Below are 17,190 nucleotides of genomic sequence, written 5' to 3'. Positions count from 1 at the left end.
CTTTAACCATTCACATCTTTAATCAGCCAACCCTCTTCAACATGCTTATCTACCAGAGAGATTCTGATGTGGGTCAAAGGTCTCTACAAGGTAATGATTACACACTGAATGAGTATAAAAGTGTGTAAAAGTACTGTTTTATATGTGATACAAGCACTCACATCATATATTCTGCGATTTATGCTAAGCCCTTCAGGAATAATGATACAGGGAAAATAATCTACTCCTCTATAATTTACATTAAAATAAAAATCATAACATTTTATTAATATTAAAATATTACTTTTCTTTTTTCTTTTTTTCTTTTGTGGTTTGTTTTTGTTCGTAAAATTCTGCTGAGTTAAAATCATGCAAGTATTTTCAGGCAAATGTGGATTTTCACATCTGGAATTTTCTATGTGGATAAGCCAGTTCAGGATATGTTCATTACCAATAACATATCCTGAACTGTGTTGTGTTTAGATGTTAATGCAGTCATATAATACTAGCTCGTTTCAGCTTGTTTCTTCCCTAAAAAACAAACTGAAAATATCATGAGATGACAATTGTTGAATGCATAAACAGTGGACACTAAAGCAGCGGTTCTCAAACGTTTTTCATCAAGTACCACCTCAGAAAAATATTGTCTCTCCAAGTACCACCAAAATGAGCTGTATTGAAATACAGTAGCGCAGTAGGCCCAGTAAAGCAGCTACAACTCTGCACATTTAAAAAACGTGGCAGATTACATCAGAAATATAGGTTATATGTCATATATGACATATTATATACATCATTTTTTATACATTTTGAAATTTGTGTAGCATGTACATGACATATTTCATTCCTCCGTGTACCACTAGAAGGAAGCCTGCATACCACTAGTGGTACACGTACCACAGTTTGAGAACCACTGCACTAAAGCAATGAGCCCTAGGGTTGTGCCGATAGAGATGGGGTGGAAGGGGATTCTTACAAAATGAATATGGAGCAGTAGGGAGAAAACAATCCATTTATAATTAGCTTGGGTCACTCTTATTGGGATATTACTTATTACAGATGAGAAGCCAGTCATGCTCAATTATATCACATGCCCTTCTTGAAATTAGTTTGTAAAACTTCACACGTCACTTTCCACTGCCTGTACTGAACATTATGAACATAATTTTCTTGTGTTTTTGATTCTTGCCTTGTTCCTAATTTTAATTCGTTTCCGCCTAGTCTGACCTCTCACCTGGATTTTGACCTCGTCTACTGGATTACCCTTGTGATACTGTTTTGCTCCTGCTTGACCACTGTGTGTACGACCTCAAGTTTAACAAACTGCATTTGAATCCACAAGTCTTTGGTCTGTGTCCACTTCATAACATCTGGCATTACGCCTTTTAACCATGCAAATATATGCTAATGTCAGTCCAATTAATCTTGATTTCTATAGCATTTTATACAATGAAGATTGTCAAAGTAGCTTAACATCGATAAAGAGTAAAGAGCCATAATATTGCCAACACTCGTTTTTCCTGGCAGTCTCCTGTATTTCACTCCCATCTCCCGTCACCCTCCCATTTTTGTCATATGATACCTAATTACCTAAATATCTAAGTTTGGAGAGGTAAGCATGATCGAACACCCAATGATGGGGAGAGCAGAGCCCGGCGGCTAATCAGCAGGCCAATCAGAAATAATAAATAACACCTGTTTATTCTAGTGACTCTTAATCACCCTTTTTAAGGAGAAGAGAAGGAGCAGCCGGAAGAGGAGAGAGCACGCGCACACACACACACACACAGACACAGACACAGTTGCACGTGTTGTGGCTAGAAATTGAAATAAAAACATTGACTTACCTGAATCGCCGACCCTGTCTTCTTCCCACAATAACAACAAATCTTACTACACTAAGCTTTTCACTCATCACAGCACACAAGCTGCTGATGATGTGACAATAAAAGTGATTTGATTTGACCTACTCAACATCCACCCCACCCCCAAATATCAGAGTTTCTTTGGCTCAGTGCTGATAGTGGAGTGGTTGACAAGTCATAGGTGTGTGTCTGTAGAGGGTGTTACAACAGCTTTGAATGCAGCTTCATCAGTCAATATCAAGAACTGGAACTCTCTGTTATGATTTATAATGAATATTTTTATCCAAACCTACCTGTTAGTTTGCCTCTGTATTTGTAGAGGATAAGTCCAGCAACACCCAGAAGAGCACAGAAAAGAAGGGTGAAGGTGATAAACAGAGGCTTCCATGGGTCTGAAGAATTTGACAGAGAAATCAGATGAACATCAACACCTTCAGCCATATTAATCAGTCATTTAAAGTAGACAAATCGAAGTCTCTCTAGAAATATCATCTGCATTATAAACCGGATAGATCAAGAAAGTACACACACACACACACACACACACACACACACACACACACACACACACACACACACACACACACACACACACACACACACACACACACACACACACACACACACACACACACACACACACAAGCACACATTCAACTACTCCATTTACTTTCAAGGATGCCTCTTTAGCTGTGCATCAAAGAGAAAATAAGTATATTTGATATTAAGTTTTTTTAAAAACATTTAAAGTTTCAGAAATGTTTATTTGTCCTGTGTGACTTTACATATCCAGCAACTTTAATCAATAAGTGTACTAACCTGAGGAGATAAAGCCCTGTATGTCCATATTTCCCTCTTTGGACTCTCCAGTTGTGGTGGACACAGAGCAGGAGACCAGCTGAGCGTCTGATGGAGAGACGGTGGTCCAGCTGTGGACAGAGAATAACCCGTCTGCTGCCCGATGGAGAGACACTCCTGCAGGACGCAGAGTCTTTCCCTGGTCTGATGTCCACGTGATGTTTGGCTCGGGGTACCAGCCGCTGGAGCTACAGCTGACGTTCAGCCGGCCGTCATCCAGAGCCCTGGGGAAGAGGACAGGAGCAGATCCTGGAGCTGGACCACCAGAGACAGACCATCAGACCAGCACAAACACACAAACACTTCAGTAAACACATCACTAGCGGACAGCAGAAGACTGCTTGACTATTTTAAAAGAGCAATTCACTTCCAGAATGAAATGTCCTCACTTCCCTCTTCTGCTAAACACAACAGATTTATTTTCTTCTTCTTCAAGATGTCACTGCTGGGTTGTAGAGAATCAGCTGGAAGAGGAGCTGAATGTTGCTCAGTCATTCTGTAAGTGAACTACTCCTTCAATTGTGGAGGGATTATGGTGTTAAACGCTGGGTTTGACTGACCTGTGACTTTGAGCTCCAGCTCTGCACTGTCATATGCACTGTGTCCACTGACGTAGCAGTGAAATGGACCTTCATCCTGAATGGTGATCTTCTCCAGCTGCAGAGACACATCTCCACCCTTCAGTCCTCCAGAATGATCTGAGCGTGGTGTCAGAGAGCTGCGGTTCCTGAAGGACTCCTCCTGTTTGTCTTGTATCCTGCCATGTTCATAGAGAAGTACAGGGGTTTTGAACTGCTTTTGACGGTACCAGCGGATCTCCATAGCTTCAGCATTCTGGGCCGGAGAGATCCAGCAGGGCAGAATAACTGTGGAGCCCACATGAGCCACTACAAAACCAGGAGGAACCTTGACGGTGATCGACACTGATGGACAAACACACAGGTTAGTCTGCATCTACAGTTGCTTGCTCATTGCACACAGGGCCTCAGCCCATGCAGGAAGCATCAGTTAATCACAGTCTGCCAGTGCCCGGCAGTGTGTACCAGTGCACCATGCCTATCTAGGAACTTGATCATACATTCAGCGCTGAAGTTTTCTCGTAAGCCGCTTTCAGCTCTTGATGATGGGTAGGAGCAATGTGTCTTGTGTCTGGGGGTCCAGCATGTGGATATGGTGCTTGTGAGCAGCCCATGCCCTCACTGTGAGAGTATGACTGTTGTGCTGCAGTGGTCATCATGACACACACAGCTTAAAGTGTGAGACACCTTTGCTACTCCCTGCATTGGGGTGAGTGTGCAAGGTGACCTGAGGGTCAAAATAGGAGCTTAACAACCAGGCAAACCCATGTGCTCCTCTCGCTCCCCAGCAGCAAGACTTGTCTAGGCTGCAGACGATTGCGTGGGTACTTCCTTTAGGTCAGCTCTGCTTTTTTTCCATCACCTTTGTGTACCGTACTCAAAGAAAGCTATGCCCCCCAGGGGTGTGAGCTCAAGGAATGCTGCCTCTCCCTGGGCATAAGCATACAGCTCTTCTTTAACAGACATCTGTGGAGCTATACATTCAGGAGGTTCTATAATCCTCGAGTGGAGCCAGTTTCCTCCCTGATGCTGAGAAACACCTCCCATTGACCAAACTAAACTCAATGTTGAAACACTTCAACAATGCCATTCTCCCTTACCCCAATATGTGTGCTCTTACTTTGCTCTGCTTGTAGGTTTGGTGGAGAACCATGGAGAATTCCTCCAATGCTCACATCACCTGACTCCACCTGGCCTACTAGGTTGCATCTGTGCCTGCTTGATCAACCAATGTTCTGGAGATCGGTGTCTGTTAAGCATGGTCCCCTTTTAAGTGGACCTCTTCTTCCCTACCAGCTACTATCATACTCATGAGTAGTGCCCCCCATAGCCCACCAGTCTCTGCTATTTAAGTAGCAGGTGACCACTGCAGCATACTTCCCCTTTGGGACTTCAATGCTTTCACATTGCATCCACCTAGATGATGCAAGACACAGCAGCTGATTGATGGAGAGGAGACAGAGTGATGAAGCCAGTTATGATATGGGGATGTTAGGAGGCCATGATGGACAGAGGCCAGTGGGCAGATTTGGCCAGGATGCCGGGGTTAAACCCCTACTCTTTTACCAAGGACATCCTGGGATTATTAATGAGCACAGAGAGTCAGGAGCTCACTTTAACAGCTCATCTGAAAGACGGCGCTCACTGAGCAGTATAGAGTCCCCTTCACTATACTGGGGCATTAGGACCCACACAGACCGCAGGTTGAGCGCCCCCTGCTGAACTCACTAACACCACTGCCAACAGCAGCCTAGTGTTCCCATGTGGTCTCCCATCCAGGTACTGACCAGGAGCAGCCCTGCTTAACTTCAGGGGGCGAGGATTATAGAGTTGCAGAGAGCTACCTGCCGGCAAAGGCTGTCAATGAGGGTAAATAATTACGACTTTAACTGTATATATCACGGGAGCGGTCTGCTCTAAATGGACAGCAGGTGACCAAAGAGTTCATATATAATGGGTGTGGTCTGGTGCAGAATAAGGGCTTACTCACACTATGCCATTCGTACCGTGCCCAGGCCCGTTTCCCGGATCGTTTGAGAAGTGTGAGTGCGCTGAATCGGGCTCAAGCATGGTTCACTTGGCCGGCCCTGGCCCGGTTGGAAGAGGTGTGCCTGAGCGCGGATCACTTGGGCTTTGGCGCGGTACGCTTGTGTGTGAGTGCAAAACGCGCCAAAGCCCAGATTGTGTGTTGCAGATATCTCTAAATGAATTTTGACTAGTCAAAAATCCAATTCAATATGGTGATATGCCCGATATGGTGTGAGTGCGGGCCGTCGGGGGAGACGGGAGGGGGACAAGCGTGCTTTGGCCCGGTTCGAGGCAACTGTACCTAGTGTGAGTACGGCCTAAACCCATTGGGAAGTAAAATGAGGGATGCAGGGCACAAAGTAACTCTTTGTTTTTGGGCAAATAATGAACAAAGCAATGGGGTTAGCCTAACCATATTTGTTTACAAACAAAACACAAGCCTCTCTTACAAATGAGCACTGACTGGATGATTGTCGAGCCTATCATTCCAGTGCAGTATCACCAAAGGTGAGTAAAAATGTTACAGTTTACGCCATTGGCAGTGCCAGTTGCAACAGGGGGTTTGTTTCAAAGCTTGCTAAAAAAAGTATGAAAAAAAAATGTAAAAAAAAGAATTTACATAATGTAAATTCAGTTAGGTTTAAATAGTAGGCTAAGTCTTCCTAGGTCTTAAGCGGTCTGCAGCCGCTTGACTCAGTTTTCTTGCAGCACAGGAATACGTTACCGAATAAACCGGAGTGGTGGTCGGGTGTAATTTGAACAGCAGTGGGCGGTCAAACAATATAGCACTCCTGAGAGAAAGAGCATGCTCTCCAGAGAGAGAGAGAGAGAGAGAGAGAGAGAGAGAGAGAGAGAGAGAGAGAGAGAGAGAGAGAGAGAGAGAGTGTGTGTGCATCCGCCATAGTGCTGTGTGTGTTAAAGAGAGAAAATAAGAGACAGAGCACTACTGCTTTGCACTGCTGCCCTTTTTTCACTGTCTGAGCAGCGCTGCTCTGCTTTGGCAATATGAATGTAGTTATTTGTTATGCCAATTGTCTGTGGAGGTTTGTATTTTTGTGCTTTCTCCCTCTGTTTTGCTTGTCTCCTCTCGCTCTCCTTGTCTGTCATTCACTCTTTGTCTCGTCCTATCACCTTTTGTTCCGCTATTTCTCTCTCCCAGGTACCAGCTGGTTGGATCCTGAGCCTCTCACTCCTCATTAGGGCCTTTCTTCGTTGACCAATCAGGCTTCGTTCCGCGGACTTAAAGGCTGATTTATACTTCTGTGTCAAACGCTGGCATATGCTACGGCGCTGACGCATAGCCCTTCCCCATGGCCGTCGGCGTCGCTGACGTGCATCTCTCAAAAAATGTAACTACATGTCGCAACAACGCGTAGCGTAAGCTCTGTGATTGGTCGGCTTGGTAGCGCTGAGGAGTCTAGGCGGGACCGAGAGCCGCACGAATGGTGCGAGCCTGATGGAGCGATTGTTTACAAGTGTGGAGTCCCGTGAAGGAGCTCCAGATGGAAAGTTGTTTTGTGTTTACCTCACAGTTAAAGTTGTTGCACGTCCGCCGGTTCTTGCCTCAAAATGAGCGAGTTTGAGCCACTTGTACATCCAGGAAGTGTTCAGGAAAACAAAACAGCAGCGAAGAAACTCGACACAGAGGAACATTTACACCTCACTGCCAACTAGCGTTTCAGAAGTGTTAATGCAGACCAACAGAGACAGCGCGCAGAAGCATAAATGCACAGCTGCGCGCGTTGAAAGCGCCGTGAGTTACGACGGTCACTTGACGCAGAAGTATAAACCAGGCTTTAAATTCAATCGGCAGGTCTTGTTTGACAGAGGGCTGTACGTGTTGGTTTGTGTTCGCTCGTCTCTGATTATGCTGTATGTTTTGTTCTGTGTCTCAAAATAATTACACACTAATGTAGTTTAATTCAATATGGCTAAACAGTTTATCATTTCTGGGGGGGGGGGGTTAGGGGGGTATGTCGCGGGAAAACTGAAGACCGGGGGGGGTGGGGGGTGTTGCTAGGGCACTTCAGATCACTTTGGAAGGGCACTTTCTATTCAGGACTAAAAATGGCATGTGCGCTGCACAGGTTGAGCCCTGTGTGTGCACGTGCCTGAGTTTATGTTATTGGCGTCGCAAACGCTGAAGATTTCAGGGTTTTTTTTCACATTTTGATTTTTATTAGCGAGTTTAGAGGGGATCTTGTGTTCTAGCTTAGGTGGCTTTTGGTTTTGTTTGGTTTGTTTGGTTTTGTTTGTTGCTTTGCTTTGGCGCCACTCTAATTCCTTTTCCCCTGAAACTTTTAGTTTGATTTTATTTCTGTTTGCTTTTTTATGCATTATACAAAGCGCACACATATAAGCCTTTCTCTTGTTGGCTTCATCTCTCTTCTCCTCATAAGAAAAATAAACTAATTAATTGTTATAAATTAGTTTGTGTTCTTGCGTATTTTCCATCCACCTACTCCAGTAATAATCTAATATTCTAAATGTTACGTTTACTCTCCCTAGACAACTTATTAAATCATAACACCAATAAAGCACCTAAATGTGAAATGTGAAGGTGAGAGTGCGCGCATCCGCTGTGGTGCTGTGTGTGTGTGTGTGTGTGTGTGTTTGTTTGTGTGTGTGTGTGAGTGTGTGTGTGTGTGTGTGTGTGTGTGTTTGTTTGTGTGTGTGTGTGTGTGTGTGTTTGTTTGTGTGTGTGTGTGAGTGTGTGTGTGTGTGTGAGAATGAGAGAGTGCACGCATCTGCTGTGGTAATAGACTGACTGGACTCTAACATCCAGCTGGGTGTTTTGGAGGTCTATTTAATAGAGATGTGAACCTACACTGGTCTCATGGATCAGTTCGGTTACGATTATCATGCCATCGATTCAGTTCAATCTCTGCGCATCACGGTGCATTGACGATGTTTTCCATACACAGTGTTATATTTTACTTTACATTACTTTATATTTTACAGGCGCTGTTCAGCGATGAGTGACACTGATAAACGGCAGTGGTGCAGTGTTGCCAGATTGGGCGGTATTGGATGGGCATTTCGGCTAGTTTTGGATATGTTTTGGGCTGGAATCAGTCAGCTACATCTGGCAACACTGCAGCATTGATCACAGCGGATCCATGATAGACGCGGTGGCGAAAACTCTGCAGACACATGCTCATGTCTGTATTTAAGAGTTCTTTATTTTATTTTATTTTTTTGCTTTTTAAAAACTAGCTAATGTTCTCCTTTCAAATATTACAACACCTTTAAAGACGGTTGCAGTCCAGTTTGAGTGTCTTTCATGTGTTTTAACATTGATTAACACAATAGAAAAAACAGTAGAATAGACCATATCAGGTGTTCAACATACTAATAACTCGATAAAGAGCACCTCTGCATTCATACAGGGCAGTATAAACCATTGACAGAATTAATATATTACAACACACACACACACACACACACACGAATTGAAGACATTGGTGCAGATGTGTGTGTGGTGTCGTGTTCTTACCAGAGCAGTCTGTGAGCAGATTGAGCAGCAGAAGGACGATGATCGAGCGCATTTCTGTCAACACTTTCCAGAAGCAGACGAGTTTCTGACCAGACTGGAGAATCACGAGGACGGAACTCACCGCAGACACACACTCGAGCTCCGGGAAACACGGGGAAACCCGGTACAATGATGACTGTAGATCAGCCCGAGGCCTTCAGCGCATTAATGAGCAAATATAAAGAGATAATGGGTGAGAGGCTCAATGAAGCCGTGCACTGTTGAACTTTCGCTTTCTAAATGAAGCGTCATGACGTCACTAAACAGGTATGATCAGAGATTCTGCTCGGTGTGTTGAATTTGATCATCATTGCGCTGTAAAGGTGTGCCAGTGTGTTTTGTGCCGCTTGATTCTAATTTTATTTCTCTCTCTCTCTCTCTCTCTCTCTCTCTCTCTCTCTCTCTCTCTCTCTCTCTCTCTCTTTCAATTTAATTCAATAGTTGCTTTATAGGCATGACAATTGTTACAAATGTATTGCCAAAGCAGTTATAAAGTTTACATAAAAAAGTAACATACATAAATAATAAAAAACTGCACACAGTAAATAGTAGTAGTAGCAAAAAAGAAAAGATGATATTTATATAAAATAATTTAATAAAATATCAACAATACATCATATTATTCAATATATCACATTAATATTCAATATATTATATTATTATTCAACATTAATTATTCATACAAATCAATACAAAAATAGATCAGAAAAAAATACATTTTTTGGATAAAACAGTAACTCCCTCTCTCTCACAGTTCAGTTCGGTAATTGCTTTATTGGCATGACAAATGTTACACATGTATTGCCAAAGCAGTTAAGACATAAAGATATATCCATATAATAGTTAAATAAAAATATAAATAAAGTATCATATTATTATTCAATATATCATATCATTCATATCATGTTATTCATTTGTAACTAAAAAATTATCAATAAATCAGAATGACTACGCTAACTAATTAACTACATTTAACAATCAACATTTTAGGATAAAACCTTAATTAAAAAACAATAGTAATCATTATATTTACAATAATTAAATTATAATAATCTAGGTTTGTGTGTGTAGGCGCATCACTGATGTTTTTATTGGTCTTGGGTTTAGATCAATCCGAGCCCTTCAGCTCATTAACTGTCTAGTCTAAGGAGAAAATGTGCGAGTTTCTGAATGAGTCGTATCACTGTTTCACTTTCACTTCCTAACGCAGACAGACTGATGATGATGATGATGATGTCAAAATATTAACATCGTCTACAGAAATGTGCATTTTTCTGTACATATGTTACACATGGGAAAAATCTGTAAGTTTAATCTCTTTTTATATTTTAAAACGACACAACATGAGCAATTTAAGTCATCAGTGTGGCAATAATGGTGTCTTAATTACTGTAAAAATACAAACACCACAAAACTGCTGGTCCTCACAGCCTGAAACCTGCTTTATCTTTGTCACGGTCACACAAGACAGACAAGGATGGATATATCTTTAAGGGCATTTATTAATGCAGGGCAGTAAATGCAGAGAGATGACACAGGTGAGTGGTGAAGCAGAGAGAGAGCCATCTCACACACAGTTGATATGGTAAGCATCAGATCTACAGTTAAACACCAGATAAGCTTACTCACTTCCCTTAAACTGCTGTGTTTACATCCACAGACGAAAAGGGACATCCACGGAAGAATACGAGAGGGAGAGAAGATGAGGTGAACTATCAGACATTGATTCCAGCCAGTGAGTGAACAAAGGAGGTGAGTATATGTAGTGTGGTGATTGCAGGTGCAGGTAATCAGTATTCTGGTGATTGTTCACAGGTGAAGGTAATCAGTATTCTGGTGATTGTTCACAGGTGAAGGTAATTAGTATTCTGGTGATTGTTCACAGGTGAAGGTAATCAGTATTCTGGTGATTGTTCACAGGTGAAGGTAATTAGTATTCTGGTGATTGTTCACAGGTGAAGGTAATCAGTATTCTGGTGATTGTTCACAGGTGAAGGTAATTAGTATTCTGGTGATTGTTCACAGGTGAAGGTAATCAGTATTCTGGTGATTGTTCACAGGTGAAGGTAATCAGTATTCTGGTGATTGTTCACAGGTGAAGGTAATCAGTATTCTGGTGATTGTTCACAGGTGAAGGTAATCAGTATTCTGGTGATTGTTCACAGGTGAAGGTAATCAGTATTCTGGTGATTGTTCACAGGTGAAGGTAATTAGTATTCTGGTGATTGTTCACAGGTGAAGGTAATCAGTATTCTGGTGATTGTTCACAGGTGAAGGTAATCAGTATTCTAGTGATTGTTCACAGGTGAAGGTAATCAGTATTCTGGTGATTGTTCAAAGGTGTGGTGAGTAGTGGATGGTGAGCAGGGGCATGGGCAATTGTTGTGATGAGTCAGACGGCATTGAATCCATTTGCAAGCTTTATTAAAAGCACACATACAAACAATAACAAGGGGCAATCCAGGAATCAAAACGAGGGACAGGCAAGAGTTCAAAGGCAGGCAGATATCTTACTTAGTCAGAATAACAGGCTGGAGATCAGGGGCAGGCAGATGTCTTTCTTAATCGTAGAGTCGGGCACAGGGTCAAAAGCACAGATCAATCCGAGATGTGGAGTATAGAACGCTCAGTAATGACAGCAGGGCAAATCAAGACTTCGCAATGAACCAGAGCGTGAGTGTGGTATAAATACGCTGAGATGATGAGAGGCACCTGGACCGCAATCAGTGCCAGGTAGCAGGGCTTATGGGAATTTGAGTCCGTGAGTCGAATTAGAATTCGGGCGATGGCTCCCTCTGGTGGTGCACAAGAGGATTGGCATCGCCCTCATTTACAACAGCAATATGGGCGATCGCCCAGGGCGGCATCTTGCTGGTGGCAGCACGGGGAGACGGTGCAAAAAAATACAAAAAGCGAGCCCCAGTTAAAGCTTTAATATACAATTTACTTTATTCAGGTGTATTAATTTAGAGTGGTAATCCCAGATAACACCAGTGACCAAAAATGGTGCATAAATAAATGTACAAAAATGATGAAGCTGTCAATTCTGTTTTGATAAAGTCAGATGGTAACTGTGGTGCAAGCTTTAATGTTTTAAACAGGAATCTATTATAAGACATTTCCCCATACAAACTGTGTATGTTTCTGTAGCATGACCCAAAACATGTGATCAGATCATAATCCATATTCACATCAGTGTTATTATTCTGCTCGGTGTGTTTAATTTGATCATCATTGCGCTGTAAACCGTTTGGGGCTGTTTTGACTAATGGATGACACATACACACAGAACAAACTATATATATATATATACAGTTGAAGTCAGAATTATTCGCCCCCTTTGAAGGTTTTTTTTTTTTATATATATTTCCCCAATTATGTTGAACAGATTGAGGAAATGTTCACAGTAAGTCTGATAATATTTGTTCTTCTGGAGAAAGTCTGATTTGTTTTGTTTCAGCTAGAATAAAAGCAGTTTTTAATGTTTTAAAGCCATTTTAAGGTCAATATTATTAGCCCCTTTAAGCAATATATTTTTTCGATAGTCTACAGAACAAACCATCATTATACAATAACTTGCCTAATTACCCTAACCTGCCTAGTTACCCTAATTACCCTAGTGAAGCCTTTACATGTGACTTTAAGCTGTATAGAAGTGTCTTGAAGAATATCTAGTCTAATATTATGTGCTGTCATCATGACAAAGAGAAAATAAATCAGTTATTAGAGATGAGTTATTAACACTATTATGATTAGAAATGTGTTTAAGAAATCTGCTCTCTGTTAAACAGAAATTAGGGAAAAAAATAAACAGGGGGGCGAATAATTCTGACCTCAACTGTACATGCTGAACAGATTCTCTACTGACACTCATTAAAAACAAAAATCAGACACACACAATGAACACACACCAGACAAACCCTGATAAACACTAGATAGAGCCACACAATCATGTTCTCATTTACAGTGAGCAGGTGAACTCCTGTTGTGTTTGTGCTAAATGTTATATGCTATCAGCAAACACTGAAACTCCTGATTAATAGAGATGCATTAAATTAATGCTCAGTGAGTGTAAAGAGATTGATGTCAGCATGTTGTGGTTATAAAATACAGCTGCAAACATTTCATATCATTTTACCTTTATTAAAACAACAGATTTATAATAGACATGCAGTACAAGGATACAAAAAGTAAAGTATGCAAGTACATTTCAAGGAAACACTATTTCAATCATGGTAAATAATGAAAAATCAGTGTTTTACAGAGCACTTTTACCCAAAAATGACCCCATTTATTATTTCATCACAGGAATTTGACATGAAATCGCTGTAAAAAAAATATATAAATGAAATATTTCACCTCCGCTATAGCTGCCTTCACATGCTTTATAATGAAAGTTCCTGCTTTACACACTGTAGTGTTGATCCATCAATATTCAGGGTCATATTCCTGTGATGATGTACTCTAAGCTCTGCTGTATCACAGGCTTACAGTGAACATTTATCAGGTTAAACCACATTTGTTTAAATATTTACAAAAGCAGAAGCAGTTCTAGAATAACAACACATTATATCTCAAATTACAGGCAGCACGGTGGCGCAGTGGGTAGCACAATCGCCTCACAGCAAGAAGGTCTCTGGTTCGAGTCCTGGCTGGGTCAGTTGGCATTTCTGTGTGGAGTTTGCATGTTCTCCCCATGTTGGCGTGGGTTTACTCCGAGTGCTCCGGTTTCCCCCACAGTCCAAACACATGCGGTACAAGGGAACTGATCAACAAAACTGGCCATAGTGTATGAGTGTGTGTGGGTGTTTCGCAGTGTTGGGTTGCAGCTGAAAGGGCATCCACTGCGTAAAACATATGCTGGATAAGTTGGCGGTTCATTCCGCTGTGGCGACCACTGATTAATAAAGGGGTTAAGGTGAAAAGAAAATAAATGAATGAATAATTATCTTAAGTTATCTCTAAAATAATGCCTGCATTTAAAAACTATTTGACAAAAACTGAACTTAAAGACTCCACACTTCCTATTAATGACTGTCTCCATCCCCTGAATCAGACATTCAGCTTCAATCATCTGCAAAACATTTAGTCTAATTTTCACCTTTTTTGTGTTTAGTAAGTTAAATTATTAATTGTAAATATTTAAAACAGATATATTCGGCATTGATAGTAGTTTTGCATCTGCCTCTACATTCTAGTAAACAATGTTTCCTCGCTAATATGAAATCAAACTAAAAAACATGTAGGGCCCTATCATACACCTGGCGCAATGTAAAATGTAGCGCAAGGCATGGCGCAACAGTCATTTGGTAGTTTAGCAATACGCAAATATCTTTACATATGAAAAATATTTATATAAAAATATATATATAAAATAAGGATATATACAGGATATAAATATAAATGATTAAAATAGTAAAAAACATATTAATTTCTACCCTACATGAAGATTTAAAAACCACTGCCTTACTTTCTTCATCTCGGGAGGCTTTTTCAGTTCATTCAATTTGCTTTTGTATAATGTTGTTATTATTAGCAGTATTATTTATTATATCCATATTTATATTTGTTTGATTAAAAACAAGCTTAGATTTGCCCACCTGTCAAATTTTAGACCATATGGGGCACAGCTGAGTTATTTGGATATAACTCGGTATTTTGAGCACACTTCATTATTATTATTCATTTATTCGTTTGCTGGAAATTAGAACTGAATTTAGAAATAGTTTTTAAACAAATTTTTGCGCTTAACAAACAAAATTAATTATTTATAGGCTAATTGATGTCTGTGCATAAAGGTTTCCCTATCCAAGAGCAAAAGCGAAAGTGAACTTACTTTACGTCAAAATGCGCTCTTGGCGTGACGCAGCTGGCTCTTAAAGGGAATGGGAGATGAGACTCTAATTGGTTTATTCTCGAAACACACCTATAACTCATTAAGAAAATAAACTCAACCCTTTTAGACCATGCGCCACGGCGCAAAGCGCATTTTCCCGTCCTTAAATTAGCAAAAATGCGTTCTGACATGTCCTGAAAGCGTTTGCGCCCTGCGCTTTGTGCTCTGCACATGGACCATCAAAATAGAGCCCTTAAACTCTGCTATCATCAGCTCTGTTATGGTTTAAAATGTTCAATAAAATGTAAAACAACATTTAGTAATAAAACCCAATGTTCCCCATCACATTTAAATAATGAATCAGTTTACTCTAAATCATGCATTTCTTGCTTATCATCAATCAGTTTTGAAACCGGAGCACCCGGAGGAAACCCACACCAACACGGGGAGAACATGCAAACTCCACACAGAAACACCAACTGACCCAGCCGAGACTCAAACCAGTGACACAGTGTAACCACTGAGCCACCCAATCTCAGATTTCAGTAAATCAAATGAATCAAATTTGGAAAAGAATCAATTCACCAGCTTTTGAATCAAATTCAGATGTGCAGTTACTCAATGCCCAGCCCTGACATGTACTGGTGTCTGCACACATAATGAAGTGTTGACACTGAAACAGTAATTTGCACTCATTCAAATGATTATTTTTAATATAACCCAATTAATGCACAATATTACTCAGAAAAGTGTTTACATAAAGCATGTCATCATATAGAAAACATAGTATAAAATAGCGACTGAATGCATTACAGCAGTGGTTCTCAAACTGTGGTACGCGGGCTTCCTCCTAGTGGCACGCAGAGGAATTGCTGAATAATGGAAGAAAAAATTAAAACTTTAAATCCTTTGATGCATATGATAACAGCGATGTGATCAGCATTGGCTGTCCCCTGAAGTGTACAATCACAGCGCTTGTTTCCAAAGCGGTGATTTGACTAACATGAAAAGTGACCAGTCACAGTCGACCTTGTCTAGATTTGCGTGAAACTTAAGGGCGGGACAAATGTCTTTCTGTGTTACAGTGGCAAAAAATAACAACTGAAAAACAAATGTTTTATTGGAATAATGCTCCTCGGATAATTTCACTATAGAGATGTCCTGCCATTTCCTGCCATTTCGATGATCTACACACACGTTTCGCTGTCTTTTCTCCGACAGCGAGTTTACTCTCCTCTGCCCTGTCACTCTTCTAAACACAGTCTGAATGTCGGCATGGGAATGCAGGTATTTCTGATAATGTCGCAAGTGCTTTATTTTAATATAAGAGCGCAGTCAAAAACAGATAAGCGAGCTCTTAAATAGGCTTTTTCAAATGAACTGCGAGTCCTCTCATCATCATCGCGTGTGCTCAGACTGTTTACAATCGCGATCTCTTCACTATTAAAGTAGAAATTATTTAACTTTGCTCTTTAACAAAATTTGGTCAAAAACTATCCAGTATTTAAAAGTAGACCAATGCATGACAGATGACAAGGCTAATGGACTTCTTCAGGCATGTGCACACTAGGGCTCAACCTGTGCAGTGCACATGCCCTTTTTAGTCTTGTAGTCTTCAGTTCGCGACAACACCCCCCCCCCCCCCCCCCAAATAAAAATCTGCAAAATATTTTAAAGGTATAACCTAAATAAAGTGATGTCAAAATGTAAAGTCTGGATGAAACGAAAGTATTTGAGTATGATGAAGTATTTCCAACAAAAATGGAATATTGACTGGGGGGTGGGGTTTCATTATTAACTCCGCCTCTCAGTTAGGCTTCTGTGATGTTTTCTGCACTGCAGTTACTCTGTGAAGGTACAGTGAGCTCTGCAGGTGAATCTTCCTCTACTGGACAGTCTACTATTTTGAGTGGACTTTTATCGCCTACACCAGGATTAAACAGAGGAACGATTGAGCCAGAGAATCTAGTGTGCATGCTCAGGAGATGTTTCCTCTCTTTAACATTGTAAAACTCCAGCAGACCCTCATCATAATCTAGCAGAACTCCCAGTCGCTCAGGTCTCGGTGATATGGACAGGGTTATTGGGGGATCAGTGTTTGTGTTAAAGCCATTTTCCCCATCTGAACACAGAAACCAGAAACCCCTTGATGGAGTTAAAGCAGATCTGTCTTTTCCACTAAAATGTTTATGTTTCACCACACCAATCAGCCAGGAGAGTTTAGGAGGGTTTGGTGGAAGTGCCAGCTCTAACTCCCAGTAGTGTCGTCCAGAGGTAAACTGTTGAGCTCCAAATGCACATAACTGATATGGAAACTCCTCTGCAGTGTGATGATACTTTGGACTGTCCCTCACAGATTTACAGTCACCAGAAACCGTCAGATCTGGAGATATATTCTCACGATCAATAGTGATCTGCTCTGTGAGGGAAATAAACAACATTAATCTCTGTAGATATGAGATAAAATTCACAGCATCCATGTTGAGACTGTGATCCAACATCCAACTGAGA

General features: G+C 41.0%; 4 protein-coding genes across 18 annotated transcripts in view; 2 read left to right on the top strand and 2 right to left on the bottom strand.

The window, feature by feature from the left end:
* LOC137487203 (butyrophilin subfamily 1 member A1-like) overlaps positions 1 to 9,339 on the bottom strand; it is a 14,617-nt gene extending 5,278 nt beyond the window's left edge. For 3 of the 5 annotated variants that reach the window (XR_015495181.1, XR_015495182.1, XM_087260371.1), the window contains exons 1-4: positions 8,805 to 9,339; positions 3,263 to 3,625; positions 2,664 to 2,957; positions 2,138 to 2,236 (exon numbers count right to left, since the gene is read on the bottom strand). Coding sequence is in view for 2 of the 5 variants with exons in the window: in XM_087260371.1 (XP_087116497.1) it covers positions 2,138 to 2,236; positions 2,664 to 2,957; positions 3,263 to 3,625; positions 8,805 to 8,856 (808 nt within the window). In the remaining 3 variants the exon portion in view is untranslated. Of the gene's footprint in view, positions 1 to 324; positions 571 to 898; positions 2,237 to 2,663; positions 2,958 to 3,262; positions 3,626 to 8,804 lie in introns of those variants that run through there. The other 2 variants (XM_087260370.1, XR_015495183.1) reach the window with 2 other exon arrangements.
* The window catches only part of alpk1 (alpha kinase 1), an 859,869-nt gene that overhangs the window by 323,707 nt on the left and 518,972 nt on the right, over positions 1 to 17,190 (top strand). The window lies entirely within an intron of this gene.
* Positions 1 to 17,190, top strand: part of drap1 (DR1-associated protein 1 (negative cofactor 2 alpha)) — a 660,385-nt gene that overhangs the window by 528,633 nt on the left and 114,562 nt on the right. The window lies entirely within an intron of this gene.
* cabz01076234.2 overlaps positions 12,966 to 17,190 on the bottom strand; it is a 32,242-nt gene continuing 28,017 nt past the window's right edge. For 2 of the 11 annotated variants that reach the window (NM_001423719.1, NM_001423720.1), the window contains one exon: positions 13,555 to 17,098. In NM_001423719.1, coding sequence (NP_001410648.1) covers positions 16,491 to 17,098 — 608 coding nt within the window. In that variant the 3' untranslated portion in view covers positions 13,555 to 16,490. Of the gene's footprint in view, positions 17,099 to 17,190 lie in introns of all 11 variants that reach the window. The other 9 variants (XR_015494501.1, XR_015494502.1, XR_015494503.1 and 6 more) reach the window with 9 other exon arrangements.

Source organism: Danio rerio, chromosome 7, assembly GCF_052040795.2.
Source record: "Danio rerio strain M-AB ecotype USA chromosome 7, GRCz13ab, whole genome shotgun sequence".
In the NCBI taxonomy this organism is placed as follows: Eukaryota; Metazoa; Chordata; class Actinopteri; order Cypriniformes; family Danionidae; genus Danio; species Danio rerio.
The sequence above is the reverse complement of the archived record's forward strand: the minus strand, read 5'-3'. Positions and strand labels throughout refer to the sequence as shown.